The sequence below is a fragment of the Chelonia mydas genome, chromosome 2 (assembly GCF_015237465.2).
Source record: "Chelonia mydas isolate rCheMyd1 chromosome 2, rCheMyd1.pri.v2, whole genome shotgun sequence".
Lineage (NCBI taxonomy): Eukaryota > Metazoa > Chordata > Testudines > Cheloniidae > Chelonia > Chelonia mydas.
Genome location: NC_057850.1, coordinates 22,480,866 through 22,498,727, shown reverse-complemented (window position 1 = coordinate 22,498,727; position 17,862 = coordinate 22,480,866). Strand labels below are relative to the sequence as shown.

General features: G+C 41.2%; 1 protein-coding gene and 1 non-coding gene across 7 annotated transcripts in view; one reads left to right on the top strand and one right to left on the bottom strand.

Moving 5' to 3' along the window:
• Positions 1 to 84: 84 nt before the first annotated feature.
• LOC119565658 lies at positions 85 to 277 on the bottom strand. Its single transcript, XR_005224485.1, has one exon. It is a non-coding gene; the product is annotated as a U2 spliceosomal RNA (small nuclear RNA).
• Positions 278 to 3,005: 2,728 nt separating this feature from the next.
• TBC1D31 (TBC1 domain family member 31) overlaps positions 3,006 to 17,862 on the top strand; it is a 34,033-nt gene continuing 19,176 nt past the window's right edge. For 2 of the 6 annotated variants that reach the window (XM_037892056.2, XM_027833016.3), the window contains exons 1-8: positions 3,101 to 3,275; positions 7,230 to 7,376; positions 7,691 to 7,806; positions 8,814 to 8,992; positions 13,002 to 13,153; positions 14,272 to 14,431; positions 14,652 to 14,852; positions 16,106 to 16,282. In XM_037892056.2, coding sequence (XP_037747984.1) covers positions 3,139 to 3,275; positions 7,230 to 7,376; positions 7,691 to 7,806; positions 8,814 to 8,992; positions 13,002 to 13,153; positions 14,272 to 14,431; positions 14,652 to 14,852; positions 16,106 to 16,282 — 1,269 coding nt within the window. In that variant the 5' untranslated portion in view covers positions 3,101 to 3,138. Of the gene's footprint in view, positions 3,359 to 3,418; positions 4,252 to 7,229; positions 7,377 to 7,690; positions 7,807 to 8,813; positions 8,993 to 13,001; positions 13,154 to 14,254; positions 14,432 to 14,651; positions 14,853 to 16,105; positions 16,283 to 17,862 lie in introns of those variants that run through there. The other 4 variants (XM_007070876.4, XM_027833014.3, XM_027833015.3 and 1 more) reach the window with 4 other exon arrangements.

Below are 17,862 nucleotides of genomic sequence, written 5' to 3'. Positions count from 1 at the left end.
AACTACTTGAAAAAAATCTGCTTTAAAGAAGCATCATCACAGTAAAACTCTTTCTGCTTTTCAAACCAGAAGATTCTCCCCAAAAGGAGATGCACTGTTCCTGGAGGCACTGCAATACCAGGTCAATGCATGGGGTGGACAGAGCAAGCTCCTATTCCAGCCCCCTGTTCCAAAAATCAGTTTAATATACAGTCCTTAAATAAAGGACATATCAGATATTAAACTGATAAGAACAGGTACTACACTTGATCTGAGCTCCAAGGAGCCGAGAAGCGATGCTGAGAGTCTGCGACGCACCGCACACCTCTGCGCCCACCGCTTTCTACCTCACCGTGACGAGCTCCCAGACACGCAACAAACACCATAACTAGGTAACTCTAAGTGAGGAACCCTTCCCCAAAATGACTCCCGTGGAAGAATTCAAAGCAAGAACCCTTAACACACAATTCTGTTCAAAGACAGACAAGTCTTGCAGCCGCCTTCCTCTTCCTGGTTTCCCTGTACGCTCCTAATTTGCACAAACCCACCCACTGACGTGGGACTAGCAATCTCTCACTGTTAAGTCTTACAGCAAAACAGGGCAGAGAAAGCCTATGCAAGTGCTATACGGCAGCCCCAACGCTCTTTTCTGCTCCTTCCCACAGGCTGACCCCTCCCCCACAGCTCCCCACACCGCAGCCAGGGGCTGACCCCTCCTTCGCCCCGGCTCCCCCCACCACTGCCAGGAGTTGGGGCTGACACCCTCCCCACACCGCTGCCAGGGGGTGGGGCTGGCCCCTATCCCCCCCAAGCTCCATTCTACCTGGGGCTAGGGCCCCACCCCCGACAAGCCCTGCTGCCTGACACCTCATGTCGCCACCCTTCCCCCACACACGCACCCCCCAAAGCCGAGAGGCTGGAACAATTCCCTACCGTGGCACTGGACCTGCCCGAGTTGCGCTGCCAGCTCAGCCTGGCAGACACCGTCAGCTTCCAGCAGGGACCATGAGTGTGGCCAGTGGGTAGGGTGTAAGGGAGTGTGTCTGGGGGCTGCTGGCCAGTGGGGGATCTCTTGCTGGGCGGTGGGGGAGGTCTATGTGTTGGGATGCTGGGCAGTGGGGGGGTATGAGTGGGGTGCTGTGTAGTTGTGGTGTACTGTGGGGAAGTGCATTGAGCAGTAGTGATGTGGCTGTGTGTGGGGGTGCAGGGCAGGGGTGGTGATGTGCAGGCCGCTGTGCATTTGTGGTGGAGGGTCTTTAGGGGGGTTGCTGGGCATAGTAATTCCAGGGGATGCTGGGAATAGGGAGTTGGGGGCTGTGTGGCATGGCATGTGCCTATCCCAGAGGGGAAGGGGCACGCTGGCAGCAGAGGGCTCGGTGGGCCAGTGTGCGCCTAGCAACTGCCGTTTTGTGTACAGTGGCCTTGCACTGGGCTGGGTGGAGTGGGGCCAGCCCCACCATGCTATGCCCCATTGCCCCTGCTGGCCCCATGCTCTGGGGACCGACCTCCCCACGCCATGCTCCTTTGCCCCCATGAGGGCCCACAAATATGTTTCACACTGGGCCCATAAAAGGTTAATCTGGCACTGCACAGAACTGTTTCAAACATACAGGCAATCGCATCAAATTCCTTCCCATTGTAGGGCCTCCGGCATTCGTGCACCTCAGCCCCTCTGAGGTGATCCGCTGGTTCCTTCTGGCCTTGAATCTGACTCAAAGGGCCACGACCTTCTCCCCTAATGCAAGATCAGGCATTATATGCATGTGTTTATATTGCTTTCTCATGGCAGGCTGCGGTTAAGGAACAGCAGGAGGCCTTATATGCTGACAGCTAACAGAGCTGTTCCATTAGTTCAAATATTAGCTATCTATGTTTCTGGGGTTATAGGATTCTAGGGTTCTGTGTATGTAATTTATTGTGGGAAGAAATAATTTCTCTGTAAGGAAAATTGCAAGCATGGTCCCACTAATAAAGCTCATTTTGATCCCTCTTGTAATTCCATTGACTTAAATTGAAGTTGTGTGCTCAGCACCTCTAAAAGTTATGCCCTAGGAGTCTAAGCATGGGTATCCAAAACCAATGGTCACTCTTGAAAATGTGGGCTGTTGAAAACGTGCCTGTTTTGTCATCTGTAAAGTGGAAATATTAATAATACATACTCAAAGGGATTCTGTGAATGTTTGTAAAGAACAGGGAGATCACTAGATCTCAATGGAAAAAGTAAAGGAATAATATTTTGATACCTGGATATTACTGTGATGGGCACATTAAAGATGTATGCAATTGATTATGAAGATCTTTTTCCATTTCCTTTTGTAACATGATATAGTTAAATTAACCACACTGTAACTAATATCCACCATGTTGTATTTATATCCCAAGCTCCCATCTAGCAAAAATATCTATTTTAGGGTTTTACTTAACATTTCTTTTAATCTCCCTTAATTTCGTTCCCATATCGTAACAGGGGGATTATATTTGACAAGTCACAGTACAGAAATACAGTCTATTGCTGCAAGCCAACATATTGTCTTTCTTGGTGATTACTAAGAACCAGTGGAGAACTCCCTAAATCACAATGAAGCAATCTTTTAAAAAAGAGAGCATCCAGGCCCCAATCTCATTGGCCTCAGCCAATCCCTTGAGTCCAACTTCACTGAAAAATGGGAGAGATAATAGGCAAGTGGTGGAAGATGAGATTTGGGCTCTGCAGGCCACTACTGTTTTATTATTCAGCATGCTTGGAGGCCTGTATGCATGCGATGAAGTGAGCTGTAGCTCACGAAAGCTTATGCTCAAATAAATTGGTTAGTCCCTAAGGTGCCACAAGTACTCCTTTTCTTTTTGTGTATTCAAAGAGTTATTTTTTGGAGGAAGTAAAGAAAATGCAGGGAGGGAGTCTCCCCTGGGGGAAGCTATTCCCTTGGGTGCCTTCCTGACCTGCTCACGCTCCCCTCTTGCCCCGCCCACTCAGCTCAGGCCGGAGCCGCTGGCCCTTTTGTCTGTCAAACACGCACAGCCTCCCCAACCCACAAAGGGAACTACAGTTCCCGGCAGGCGCCAGTGCTTCCGGGATGCGTGGCCTGTTCCATTACCGTGGGGGCGGGGGCTAACTCTCTCGTCACCGCGCTACATTCATCAGGTCCAAGGGACTGTACCATGGTTCGGACACCCCCTATTTTCCTCTTCCCGCGCCGGGGCCGGCGGGAGAAGTGGCGGTTGGTGCGGAGCCGCCTCGGGGTCCGTGCTGGTCGGTGTAGCTGTGAAGCAGGGAAGCGCCTCCCGCCCCTCGCTGCGTGAGGATGCAGAGCTCCGACCTGGGCCACAGGGCGCAGGGCAAGATCTGGCACCGCAAGCCCGCCCCGGCCGCGCCGCAGGGGTAACGCGGCGGGGGCTGGTGGAGGGGACAAGTGGCGGGGGAGGACTCGGAGGGAGGGGGCAGGTGTTGATAAGCTGCCCAGGAGGAAGGCCTGTGCCTGCTGCTGGCTGTAAGGGCGCCCCCAGGGGGCTGGGGCGGAAGCCGCTGCGCCGGTCTCCGAGCCGGAGGCTGGCCCAGGAATAGCCCAGCATGAGAGATCTCGACATCAAAAGAGTCCTCCCCAGGCCGGAGGGCGGTCATACTTGTATTACTCATCTTAGGCTGGCACTTAATGGCCTGGCTCACGGATCCGCTTGTGTGAGGCGCTGTACAAACCGAACGCAGCCAGGCTCGGCCCTGGGGAGTTTCTAGTCTAAGCGTAAGACCAAAGACCTCAGACGGGCACCGACAGATAGGAGAGGACGGAGAAACAACGAGGCCGTAGGGGTCAGCGTGATAGGCCTTGGTCTCAGCCCACCCCCTATCCTAACTCAGGGGTTCTCAAACTGGGGGTCAGGACCCCTCAGGGGGTCGCAAGGTTATTACATGAGGGGTTGCGAGTGGTCAGCCTTCACCCCAAACCCCCTTTGCCTCCAGCATTTATAATGGTGTTAAATATATTAAAAAGCGTTTTTCATCTATGGGGGGGGTGACACTCAGAGGCTTGGTATGTGAAAGGGGTCACCAGTAGAAAAGTTTGAGAACCACTGTCTAACTGTTACTAAGTATTTTGTAGGCTTCATGGCCAAGAAGAGTTATAAAGCGGGATTTGAAGGTAGATAATGAGCTAGACTTGCAGATGTTTACAAGGACACCACCTCCTGCCTTGTGGGGCAGCATGGGAGAAAGTACAGAGGTGCTTTTCTGAAAATTTAACATACTCAGTGGAGGCTGGTGCTTTGGGCTGATCAGAGGTGAGCCTCAATAGCTCGATAGTGCTTGAGAGATGTTAGTGAGGGTGGATGTTGAAAACAAGCATCTTATGTTTGATGCAATAGAGAAGAAGGAGCCAGTGGAAGGACTCAAAGAGAGGGGTGACATGGTCGAAGTTATGGGCTAGGAAAATAATATTAGCGGTAGCATTCTGAGTGGCTGTGAGTGGGACAAGATTGCATTTAATGTCAGGTCTAGAGAGAAGGATGTTGTGGTAATCAAGATGAGCGATGAGAGCCTGGACCAGAGTTTTAACTGTTGATGGCTAGGAAATGCCATATTTTAGAGATGTTATGCAGAAAGAGAGAGTTCTCAGTTGAACGGTTTCAGAGTAACAGCCGTGTTAGTCTGTATTCGCAAAAAGAAAAGGAGTACTTGTGGCACCTTAGAGACTTCATCGGATGAAGTGAGCTGTAGCTCACGAAAGCTTATGCTCAAATAAATTGGTTAGTCTCTAAGGTGCCACAAGTACTCCTTTTCTTTTCTCAGTTGAAGATGACACACAGGTTACGGTCCAGGTGACACGCAGGATAATGGTATTGTCCATAGTGATCAAGAAAGGAGATAGTGGAGAGAGTTTGGGGGAGGAAAGTTAGGAGCTCTGTTTCAATCATGTTCAGCTTAAGCTGGACATCAGCAAGGAGACATCAGAAGGACAGTAGCATTCGTTTATCATTTCCAAGCAAACATTTTCAACACCCCAACCTACAAGGATGTTTGTTACTAACCAAAGCAATATCTCCTACAAATAATAAATAACAATATCCAACATAGCTGCCTAATTATGGTCTCTTTGTGGTTTTGTTACTGCAGCCCTTATCCTTGCTCCTTCCTACATCTCTCCTGCTGACTCCTATCCCATTGTCCAATGTTATCTCTTATTGTGCTGTATATAAACTTAGGATGAGGTCCTGCAAGTACTTTTAGGTGGGCAGCACTGAATCTGTGCAGAGCCATTTCCAAGATCTAGCCCCTAGTCTGTAATCTCTTTCAGCAGAGAATTGTCAAGCACAGTACTGTATAAATAATACGTGTCCTCCACAATTAGAGATTTTTCAAAATCAGGTACTACATTAGGATACTATTTGTTTATCCCTCATGCACATCACACCATGCCCTGAACAGTCAGGAGTTCGAACAACATAAGACATTCTGTGATCTTGAAGACTGTGGAGTAGAGATTATGAAGAAAAGCACAAGACCCTGTGAAATGGGAATGATTAGAAAAAAAGAGAAGGAGACCCATTGGCAGGCTAAGTAAGAAAGGACCCTGAATCCTCAAGATTGGAGCTGTTTAGGGCTGTGGCTTGGAGAGAAATCCCCTCCTATGGGCCTTCTGATCTGCCACCAAGGAGAGATAGGGCCTGTGTGTTTATATCCCACAGGACATCTCTCAAACACGGATTTGCTTTCAACAGGATGACACAGGATTGGTGTTTAAAAATGACAAACTTCCTGAAGAAAATTAAACAATTCTAATAGTATTGCAGTAAATTTATGTGCAAATTATTTTGAGGCATCATCAGTGTGAATAGCAAAAATATGCATAATCTCATTTTTAAAAATTGAATTAGACAAAATTGCTTGGAAAGTTCCCAAGAAAGTTTATTAGAAATATAGGCATATGATGGTAGAGAACAAGTGCAAAAGATGAACTGGTATAACTAGCATGTATATTGTATTCAAAAGTTGAGAAACTTTTTGTATAATAGTTAGGTATAGAGGTTCTGATTGTGACTCCATAAATTGGGTTTATTATCAGTTTTCTTTTTATTCCACTTAGAATGTAGCTGGGTTACTTTATTTTTAGAAAAGAGTTTGGGTGGAGAGGTGAGTTAAAGAATTAATCTTCTGTAAATATCGCAGACTGACACAACCACTCCTGTGAAAAGTTGGCTTTTAATTTTTGATGTTGGGGTAATTTTCCCATTGTACTTTTTTAATGGTGTTCCTGATATTCTCCCATGATGAAAATATTACCGGTTACCATTATAATAAGAAACCTAAAATAAATAAGCTTAAAGTCCATCTGGACTCATTCTTATTGACCCTCACTTCTTTTCTAAAAATAATAATATAAATAATAAATTTAGCAGGCAGTTTACAATAAAGCCAGCCCTCGCCTCCTCCTGCCAACTGGCCCATTTCTTTTGCCCTCTTGAAGACCACCTTATCTGGAGAAGAGAGGAACCTGGGCCTGGGCCTCTCCTTTCCCCTTCTGTTGATTCCACTTCAAACTGTAATGGGTGAATCCCTTTTGAGAGATGCCCTGTGGGGTATAATCACACAAGAGACTCTGTCTCCCCTTTCCACTTGGTGGTCAATCAGAGGGCCCCTCAAAAGGGATTTTCTTCCAGGCAGTTGCCCCGATTCTTGAAGGGAGGGTCAGACCCATGTGCTCTTCGCTCTCCTACCCCAATCTTTTGGTGCTAGCTACTGCTTTTTAGACTACCAGTATCTCCTTGGCTGCTGCTACTGCTCCCATCCCCTGCTAATATACAAACCCAAAGGATAGATACCCGTGAAAGACAGAAATGGAAGAGAGCCAGTTTGGGCTCATAACATCTTAAGTTATTAGTGTGACATGATAGAGATTGGGCTGACCCTAATTTTTAAGAACACAGATAAAAGCTGTCTTCAGTGATTTCCCTCCACCCCCCAGCATATAGTTCCTCACTCCACCTAATCTAAATGAATTTTTCTCATGAATCATAGCTACTTTTCTGTTTTTCATTAGATTTCTTTACAGAAGCTCTATTTACTGCTTGTCAAGACAGCAAATAATCTCTAGTGTAATATGCTTTTAAAAACTTTTACAAGTGTATGTTCTTCCTCAAAAGTCAATGTCTAATCAGAATTGCAAGAACATAACCTACGAATATTTTATATTGGATATATTTTAATGGTTGTAGAGAAAGATGGTGTAATAAACAAAGTGATTTGTTTGCTTTCCTCATAGAATCATAGTAAACGTTATTCACAGTGCCACAGGATATCATTCAAAGACGATACGTTTTCTGAATGTGGCCTTTGACAGTTCTGGAGATTCTTTACTTGCTGGAGACCACCAAGGGAATATCTATGTTTTTGACTTGACTGGAAACAGGTAAACATTTCTCTTGCTGTGTGGCTCTCAATTACTCTTTTTGTTAATCTATATTGTTGTCTTAGGTTTCTTGACATACATAACAGTCAGTTTTTTGCAACAGTCCTCCCACTTAAGACACCCGTTTCTGTTCGTTAAACGGGGTTTGTTTTGACTGGGACTGGTTGGGAGGGGAGGGGAAGACTGCATGAAATTTTCTTTCACAAGGTAAATTATGTTCAAACTGATTAGCATATTTAGTTCATTGGACACTGAGTTGAAGTGTTTCTGACACTATTGGGCTTTTGTTGGTTTTTGTTTTTCTTTTTAAATAGATTCAGTCTTGTTCAGCGAACGATGCAGGCTTGCACTGCTTTGGCGTTTAATCTTCGCAGGAGGACTGAATACCTTGTGGCTTTGGCAGATTATTCCATTAAATGCTTTGATACAGGTAAGACATATTTAAAAATCTGACTAGGAAAAATAAGAATAGCTATATTTTCATAGCAAATCCATATCACAATTAATCAAGCACAATAATTAGTTATTTCTGATCTGACTAGCAGTTGAATGGCTAACAATATTGGCAATTTGTTGTTCAGACGTTAATCTTCAGAGATGATGTTACTTCCCTTCCCCACCCCCCATTTAGGAAGTGCATTCTTACTGCTACTGTTTCAGACAATCTGGATTTAGACTCTTTTAATTAAGTAGTGGAAACCAACCAGATATAGTTCTGGACTTTGGTATTCTTCCACCAGTATAATTGCTGACAATTATAACCAACTATAGAACTAAATAGCTACTAATCAGGTTATAAAGAAGTATATTCATCAAAAAACTAGTTTGCAAAATGGTGAAATAGAAGTCTGAAAATGTGTTAAACTCCCAGGCCTAAAAAATTAATTAGGATGTTGCATCTGAATATAGAGGTTCCTGTGATCATAGCATGCTGTTCATTAAACCAACCTTCCTTGTATGTATAAATAGGAATTTCAGTACTCACTCATTTCACCCACAAGTTAAAACAAGTGTATAATCCTGACTTAAGCCTGCAAACTATGTTGTTTTTTGAAGGGGGGCGGGTGGTTTAATATTGATGTTCCCACTGGCAAAGTCTGCCTAGGAGACATATCCAGCTTGTTTGGTGGGCCCCGTTCACAACTTTTAAGACTGATCACTGAAGACGGATTAAACAAGTCTATGCAAGATAGCTGTAGAAAATAACTTATGAAATCCATTACTTCCCACTGATCAGCAGGATGTTTTTTTCCATAATGTATAGGCATTACATGAAGGACAACTCACTTGTTCCTCATTTGTTGGATAGTGATGATAAATAAAGGTACATTAGGCATTCTCAAGAGACCACACCCTTCATATTGTTTGTACTGAAAAATACTAGCACTTGTTGCTTCACTTTGCGTAACTTTTTAATTAATTTCATTTACACCATAGACACCAAGGAGCTGGTTAGTTGGATGAGGGGACATGATTCTTCAGTATCTTCAATCTCCATCCATGGTTCAGGCAGATATGCCATTACTACATCCACTGACACAGCACAACTCTGGGATCTCGATACCTTCCAAAGAAAAAGAAAGTTGAACGTCCGCCAATCTGTGGGTATTCAAAAGGTCAGTAAAGAGTCATTGTTAAACAAATGGTATATAAACATACCAGAGAATACAACTACTTACTAAAATCAGGAGTACTTTAAAAATATTCTTTAAAAAAAATAGATCAATCTTTTCTTTGTCCTCTAACCATCTCACCTTTGCCATCAGATCTCACAAGATAAGGTTATGGGATAGTAGTTGTGGAGATCTGCAGGGAACACCTAAGCACTGCATAAAGTAGTAATGTTTCGTCAGTATCGAAGCAATGTTAGAGGGCACTATGCTGCAGGAGATTCATTTGAAAGACTGTGCCTTAAGACGGAGGTCTTCACCACTTGTGGCCACTGAAAACCCATGACACTTTTTCTAAGAGTAGAGCTGTTAACTCCGGTTTCTTTACTGGATTCTAGCTAGCGCTATTATATTCTGGAAGTCACCCTGTAGCTTCAATTAGAGATACATCTTTCACTTCCTGTCCTAAAATTGTTGTGTAGTGAGCACTGTTCAAATAATTGTCATGTTTATCCCTGAGGTGTCTGCACTTCATTAGGGGATGAATTTGATATATCCCTTATCAATCAGCAAGTGATTGTAGTGTATTCCACATTTAGCATATGTGAGTGGGTAAAGTTTTCTGCCAATAGCTTTTGGAATTTGGTAGAATCCATGAGTTATACTGGCATTAGATAAGGTTCAGAAAAGGGCAACTAAAATGATTAGGGGTTTGGAACCGGTCCCATATGAGGAGAGATTAAAGAGGCTAGGACTTTTCAGCTTGGAAAAGAGGTGACTAAGGGGGGATATGATAGAGGTATATAAAATCATGAGTGGTGTGGAGAAAGTGAATAAGGAAAAGTTATTTACTTGTTCCCATAATATAAGAACTAGGGGCCACCAAATGAAATTAATGGACACCAGGTTTAAAACAAATAAAAGGAAGTTCTTCTTCACACAGTGCACAGTCAACCTGTGGAACTCCTTGCATGAGGAGGTTGTGAAAGCTAGGACTATAACAGGGTTTAAAAGAGAACTGGATAAATTCATGGAGGCTAAATCCATTAATGGCTGTTAGCCAGGATGGGTAAGGTATGGTGTCCATAGCCCCTGTTTGTCAGAGGGTGGAAATGGATGGCAGGAGAGAGATCACTGATCTTTACCTGTTAGGTTCACTCCCTCTGGGGCACCTGGCATTGGCCACTGTCGGTAGACAGGATACTGGGCTGGATGGACCTTTGGTCTGACCCAGTATGACCTTTCTTATGTTCTTATGAGTTTGTTTCCATGTTGAGATAAACCATTAAACCAACAAAATAAAAAATAATTATGTAAACTTTGAATGAAAATTTACCATGTTGGGTGCTGATATATAATAAAATAATGTAACAATGCAGTACAAAGATAATGGGGCTAAGCCGAAAGCCCTTGAAGTCAATGGATGCCTTCCCGTTGATTTCAGTAGGACTTGAATCGGACTCAGCATAAGGAAATTCTCTGAAGAATAGGTCTTAGGTCTCTTGTGGGTTATGCTATCACTTCAGTAGAATTATTTCCCTGTATTTGATTATCTGTTATTGTTGTATTACAAATTGTCAACCATGTAGTATTAGGTATATACAAATTTTGAGAATGCTGAATGAAGCTTCTATTTTAAAATGCCAGCTCAGCCGAAGTTCAGGAATTTCTCTTTGTAGTCTGTGTACGTATTGCGGAAACTTTAGATGACTATTATTTTTACCTACATAGTGGCCATTGTAATATGAGTGTATTACAGAAATTAACATGAATTGTTTCATTGAAATGGCACAGATCAGACCCACCTCACCATCTGCCATTCTTTTCCATGAATGAGATAATTGCCTTCAGTCTGTGGTCCAAATTAAGGAAAAGCCAGGGTGATTAATGTTGCACTGCATCCTCAACATAAGGTAAACTTGGACTTCAGCTGGCTGAACCTGGTCACTGACAAAACGAATACTATGTGTGCTGAGAGGATTTTACTAAAATCCCAAACTAGTGCCTCTCCTTTCTAAAGGTGATAAATTCATACAGCCCCTAATGTAAAGAATCTTCTCATCAGGAAGCTGTGTGATTCAGTGGATAGGGCACTGAATTGGGAGTCAGGAGATCTTGGTTCTGTTCTTGGCTCTGCCAATCATTTGCTGTGTGTCCTTAGGTTAAGTGATTTGTCTATCTGAGCTTCAGTTTCCCATCTTTAAAGTAGGGATAATGATTCTTACCCACATTTAGTGCGTTAAGAGGTCTGGCTAAGAAGTGCTAATATTATTATTAGAGTATGACTGGGGACACTGACTGTAAAGTTACATTCCGTTTACTTCCTGAACCATCTTGATGGTTTTGCACCAGTCCCAGCAGTGCACAGCTGGGATCTTATCAGTTAAACACAACTAGTAAGATCTATACCACCTATGCTCAAAAAGTGCAGGAGCAAAAGCTAACGAATGAAACAAAAAGCCCCTCGTGAGGTTGGTAGGTGAAGAGAGGCAGTTTTAATTGGGAGGGGAAGAAAAGAGATGAAAAAGGGACATTTTGTTCTGTCCCTCTCCCAGAGTGCCAAACTGCCATTTCAACATCACTTTGTGGCCCTTTTTAACACACTTTTTAGAGTAAAACAAAAACCAGGAAACAAACAGAATACCCCAATTTATTAAAATAAAAGAACAGCAACTTTCAACTTGCTTTAGGCCAGAAACTGCTGCTGGAAGGGTAGCTGGGTTTCTGAGGAGCAAGGAGTAGGGAAGGGCCCAAAATCATATATTTTAAAGGCCAGAAAGGATCATTACGATCATCAAGGTCTGACCTACATGGCACAGGCCATAAAATTTCATCCAATAATTATTGTATCTAGGCCAATAACTTGTGGAGGAACAGAAGTATAACTTTAAGAAAGACATCCAATCGTGGTTTTACAATGCAGGTGATTTTATACAAAAGACTTCATGTAAACAATATATTCAAAAGAGTTGAGAAAAGGTGTTTATTACATTTTTCCTATTTTTCATTTATCATAATAGGAACTACTTTTGACAATGGAACAGTAGTTTTCATAACTTCTGACAGCTGTGTTTATACTTTTTTTTTTTTTTTAATAATGATACATGAAATTAATGAGCCATACACTAAAAATAATAAACCACTTCAGGGACTGAAGGCAATTGGTACACTTCTCAAGCTCTTTGCAAGTCTTCAGGAAGACTTCTGATATGTGCACTGGTAGTACACTAATGTGCACACTACCATGTCTTATTGCTAGGGCCTATCAAATTCATGGTCTGTTTTGGTCAATTTCACAGATTTGAAAAATTGTAAATTTCATGATTTCAGATATTTAAATCTGAATGTCATGTTGTTGTAACTGTAGGGGTCCTGACCCAAAAGGGGGATGTGGTGGGGTCACAAGGTTATTGTAAGGGGGTTTTGGTATTGCCACCCTACTTCTGCACTACTGCTGGAGATGGTGCTGCCTTCAGAGCTAGATGACCAGAGAGCTGTGTCCGCTGGCCAGGAGCCCAGCTCTGAAGGCAGTGCCGCCACCAGCATCAGCGCAGAAGTAAGGATGGCATGGTATGGTATTGCCACCCTTACTTCTGTGCTACTGCTTTCAGAGCTGGGCCCTGGGCCAGCAGCCACCACTCTCCGGCCACCCAGCTCTGAAGGCACTGCAGAAGTAGGGGTGGCAGTACTATAACCCCCTTACAATAACATTGCAACCCCCACCCCCGCAGCCCTCTTTTGGGTCAGGACTCCAGTTTGAGAAACGCTGGTCTCCCCCATGAAATCTATGTAGTACAGAATAAAAGTATACAAAAGACCAGATTTCATGGCGGAGACCAGATTTCACAGTCTGTGACGTGATTTTCACAGCCGTGAATTTGGTAGGTCCCTACTTATTGCTATATTATTCTGACATTTCTGAAGTTCAAATGTAATCTTTCTTTTTTATAGTATGTAAGGCAACTAGCCTGAAAATTATTCAATTTTTTTTCCTTTTCCATATGAACTCTTTCAGGTTTTCTTTCTTCCACTAAGCAACACCATCCTCAGCTGTTTCAAAGATAATTCTATCTTTGCATGGGAATGTGATACTCTTCAGTGTAAATACCAGTTGCCAACTCCAATAGAAGGCTCTACGTTGCATTATAAAGTCTTTGCCGTTACCAGGTAAATTGCTACTTTAAATACTCAGAAAATATTACAAAATTCTTAGCAGACAATACAAATTTTTCTCTCCTTTTTCTAAAATATTTTGAAAAGTGTTGAGCTGTAGTTTTTTACCTCTAAACTAGATACCAAAGTTATTTTTAACAGAAGTCAAAATCTTAGTGTGAGATTTTTTTTTCCCCCCTCAAAAAAGTATTTAGGTTTTCATACAGAAAAGAAAAGCAGACTAATCACTCTCTCCAACAATCTCTATGCAGGGCTGCACAGTCCAATAAAGGTGAGGAGTTAACAGAAAACACTTTTGGTACCAGCTCTAAGTGTATTCAATACAAAGAAGAAAAATGAACTCAGAATTGTGTGAGTCAATCATGTCCGCTTTAGGCCATCTCAATTTGCATGCCAGCAAAGAAAATATAATTGCTGCCAAAATTACTTATGAAGATAAGCAATTACAGCAATATTGCTATTGCTGAGAATAGTGATGTAGCTGGACAGTGATCCAAACTTACTACTATCAATAGGAAGTCTTTTATAAAACATTTTAGAAAGGTGCACAACAGTAGTAGTCCATCGATAATGCTTGTTTGTTTTTAGTTTTTACTAAATGAGTTAATGTTTCCCCATACTTATCCAGCAACTTACTTAAGCTATTTTATAAACTCATAAAGGATATCCCTCTCTGCCACTTGAACATATTATTTTGTCTGAACAATCTAAAGATTTTTAACTGAAGATGAATCAAAGCCCACAACTTTGGAATCTCAACTTAAAGTTCTGTGGTGATCAGTGGTAGCATTTTGAACCCATCTATAGATTGCACCATTCCTTGCTGAGAACAGCAGCACCACTGTGTACTGCAAACCCATGACCACTGGGGAAAAAAGACCTCCTTTTTAATTTACACTGAAAATGAAGTTTATAAATGTCCACTGCAAAACCTGCTTTTTGTTTCATTTGAGTGCTGTTTCAACATTATATGCTTGCAACACAACACAACAGAAATGATGATCTTCAGCAGTGATGATTTGTGAGCATGGAAGATAATACATGGCCCTACAGTTGTAACTAGCAGTAGATTAGATTGGTCTAATTCAAACTTAGTCCTGTTTCTGATGCAGAGATGGCCGGGTGCTTGTAACAGGAGGAAAATCGAATCATCTTCACTTGTGGTGTCTGGAGTCAAAACAGCTGTTAAGAATAATCCAGATGCCTACAAAAGTACGAGCTGTTCGCCATCTGGAATTCCTTCCTGATAGTTTTGATGGTGGTTCTAATCAGGTCAGTTGTATAGGAAGTTTAAGAACAAAATCACTTGGTTTCTTAACTGAAATCACACACTTTCTGAGATTTGCTTTCCTTATTCTATACTATATGCAGGAAAGTTACTACATTAAATATTTGCTCTGTTGCTGCTTCAATTTTTTTATTTCAGAATTTTGAATTCATTCTTTTCTGTTTTGCATTAGGACTAATTTATAGAAGTCTCCTTTATTTCTAGGTTCTTGGAGTGCTAAGTCAAGATAATATTATGAGATTTATCAATATACAGACATGCAAACATCTGTTTGACATTGGGAATCATGAGGAGGGAATCAACACAGCAGCTATTAGCCCAAATGGACGGTATATTGCATCAGTAATGCAAAATGGTAGCCTCAACATATACAGCGTCCAGGCTTTAACGCAGGAAGTAAATAAGGTAGAGTTATAAGTAAAGTAAATCACAAAAACAGCATTAAGATACCAATAAAAGTCAGTCTCTCGCACCCAAAAATTCAGTACTGAAAATACAATTTGTCATTGACATATACGTTGTAGCTATGTAATATAGGATGCAAAATAAACAACATAGGGATTATAGACCTCACTTTGTGGTTACTCCAGTCTGTTAGGCAAATTTTGTTTTAAAAATATTTAATCATGTTCTATCTTCCAGTTTTTCTGTTCTTCTCACAGCAATTTAGTCTGTGCACACCTTTTTATCAGCTTGGTTTTGATCATACAGCTTTTTGTCCATTTCCTTCTTGGAAATACCATGAAACAGATCTTGCCTTATCTGCAGACACAAATGAGTTTTGTGATGCTGTGTTTGTCAAGAAGTATTCCCAGTTTATTCATCAGGCCTTGGAAGCCATGATTATAAAACAATCATATAGCTAGTCTCTTATGTAAATAATACATATTATAAAGACCGGCTTTTATTTTACTAAGAAAATAACTTCTGTAGGTAGATATAGGGGGGAGAGACGCTCTTCTAAATCCAGAATTCCGTATATCATAAATCATCACACACTAAAAGTAAGCATATAAGGCTTACTGTGTAATAGGGGAGTTGAGCACAGGCCTTCAAGTCATGTGACCTGATTTCCATTCCCAGTTTTAATGCTGAGTTTGAGTAGGGCTTTTGGGCAATTTACTTAACTACTTTATTACTCGCTTTTCCTCATATTTAGCATGGAAATATTACACATTCTACATGGGTCTTGTGAGAATTTGCTAATGTTTGTATAGCACTCTGAAGTGCAAAGTAGTATAGTAACATTCAAGCACACATTGAAGTAATTTATTTTAAACACAGAACAATACTTATATGTTAGTCAAACTACATACTAGTGTGCATCCTTGTACATCTGATTCAGAAGATACATTGTTTCTGGTTGAGTCAACATTTGAAAATCATGATTAAGATAGAACCTATGTAAATTTGCTTGTAACATACCTCGTTAAGTGTGTTTGACTTTCATTCACTTATCATATCTGTTTGGGTTTTGGTTTACACTGTGTGTCTCATCAAGTCATGTTTTATAACACAAACATCTTTCAACATTGGTCATCAAGTTAAAGAACACTGTATGTAAACTAAAGTGTGCTCATTATAAAGGTGGGCATTGTAAAATGTTCTTTCCTACAGTGTCATAAGATGTTAACTGTATCATTCTTATTTGATGCTAGCCACCACCACCCTTGGTTAAAGTAGTTGAAGATTTGTCAAAAGGCAAGTTGGGAGCAAGTAAACTTACAATGAGAGTAATATCAGGAAGGTCAGAGAGGCCTTGGAAATCGAGAGGAAGTAAAACTCAGACCAGAGTGCTAAAACCACAAGTGAACACATCACTTGAAAATAAAGAGGTAAAAGCAAATTGTAAATACTTTCTCTTCTCTAATCTGTAGCGTTTGATTTTCATTGCCAAAACAACTCTCCATTGACTGTTTCCCCAACAACTTACTTTTCTACATCCAAATGTTTGCTAAATCTTTAATCTGACCAATGCATTGTTTGCACCTTTTACCTTCCTTACATATCTTTGCTGTAGAGCATTACTTCTAAACTGTTTCCCAAGGCTTTCACTTGGTCTATTGTTATCTATATATTTCAGTATTGTTACTCTCTGATACCACTGTTTATTTTCTTCTTCAACTACCTTGCTAATTCTCCTCAATTCTTATCTTAAATCTCGTGTATCCTCCTTACAATAATATTAATTACAGCAAAAGGCATTCATTTCTGATTTTTTAATTTATGTGTAAACTTAAAACTTATGGTTATATGACTTTACTGGTAAATTAATCATATATATGTTTAGTCATTTAGGGCAGTGGCTCTCAATCTTTCCAGACTACTAGACCCCTTTCAGGAGTCTGATTTGTCTAGCGTACCCCCAAATTTCACCTCACTGAAAAACTATTTGCTTACAAAATCAGACATAAAAATACAAGTGTCACAGCACGTGATTACTGACAAATTGCTTACATTCTCATTTTTACCATATAATTATAAAATAAATAAATTGAAATATAAATATTGTACTTACGTTTTAGTATATAGAGCAGTATACGCAAGTCATTATCTGTAGGAAATTTTAGTTTGAACTGACTTTGCTAGTGCTTTTTATGTAACCTGTTGTAAAACTTGGCAAAGTTCTAGGTGAGTTGATGGACCCCCTGGGGTAGATGTACCCCTGGTTGAGAACCACTGATTTAGGGTCTGATCCAACTCCCACTGAAATGAGTGGGAGTCTTTCCACTGAGTTCGGTAGGTATTGAATCAAGCATTTAATTTGTATTTTGTTGCAAAATGCCTAGAATACTGTGGCAGGTACTACTATAAATGTTTGCTATAGTAGGTGTTGCTAGTGGATGTACTTAAGGTTGAATTCCGGTTTCTATTAGGGAACTGGACTAGATGACCTCTCAAGGTCCCTTCCAGTTCTATGATTATAGCCTCCCTCTTTCATTTTTTTATAATTTTCTCAAAACATCATTTTTGTACTAAAATTTTCTATGCTTTTTCTCAACCCAAAGTGATATTTTTTTAAAGTCTGAGCAGAGTAGGTTCTACCATTTTAAAAATGAACGTGATTATAAGTATCAGAGGGGTAGCCATGTTAGTCTGGATCTGTAAAAGCAGCAAAGAGTCCAGTGGCACCTTATAGACTAGCACCTTATAGACTGTTTGTTAGTCTGTAAGGTGCCACAGGACTCTTTGCCGCTTGATTATAAGTACTTCCCCATATGGTCTGACTAGAGATTATGCACTCGGTTATACAAACGGTTGAAGCTAGAAACCTGTATTTGGGTTTAGCCTTAGGGAAACTTAAATCAACACACACACAAAAAAGTCAAGATTAACGGAAATTGATTCAGTATTTTTTAAAGTAATTAATGCTTTCAAGTAATAGTACTTCACGTTTCCTGGCACCTTTGATCTG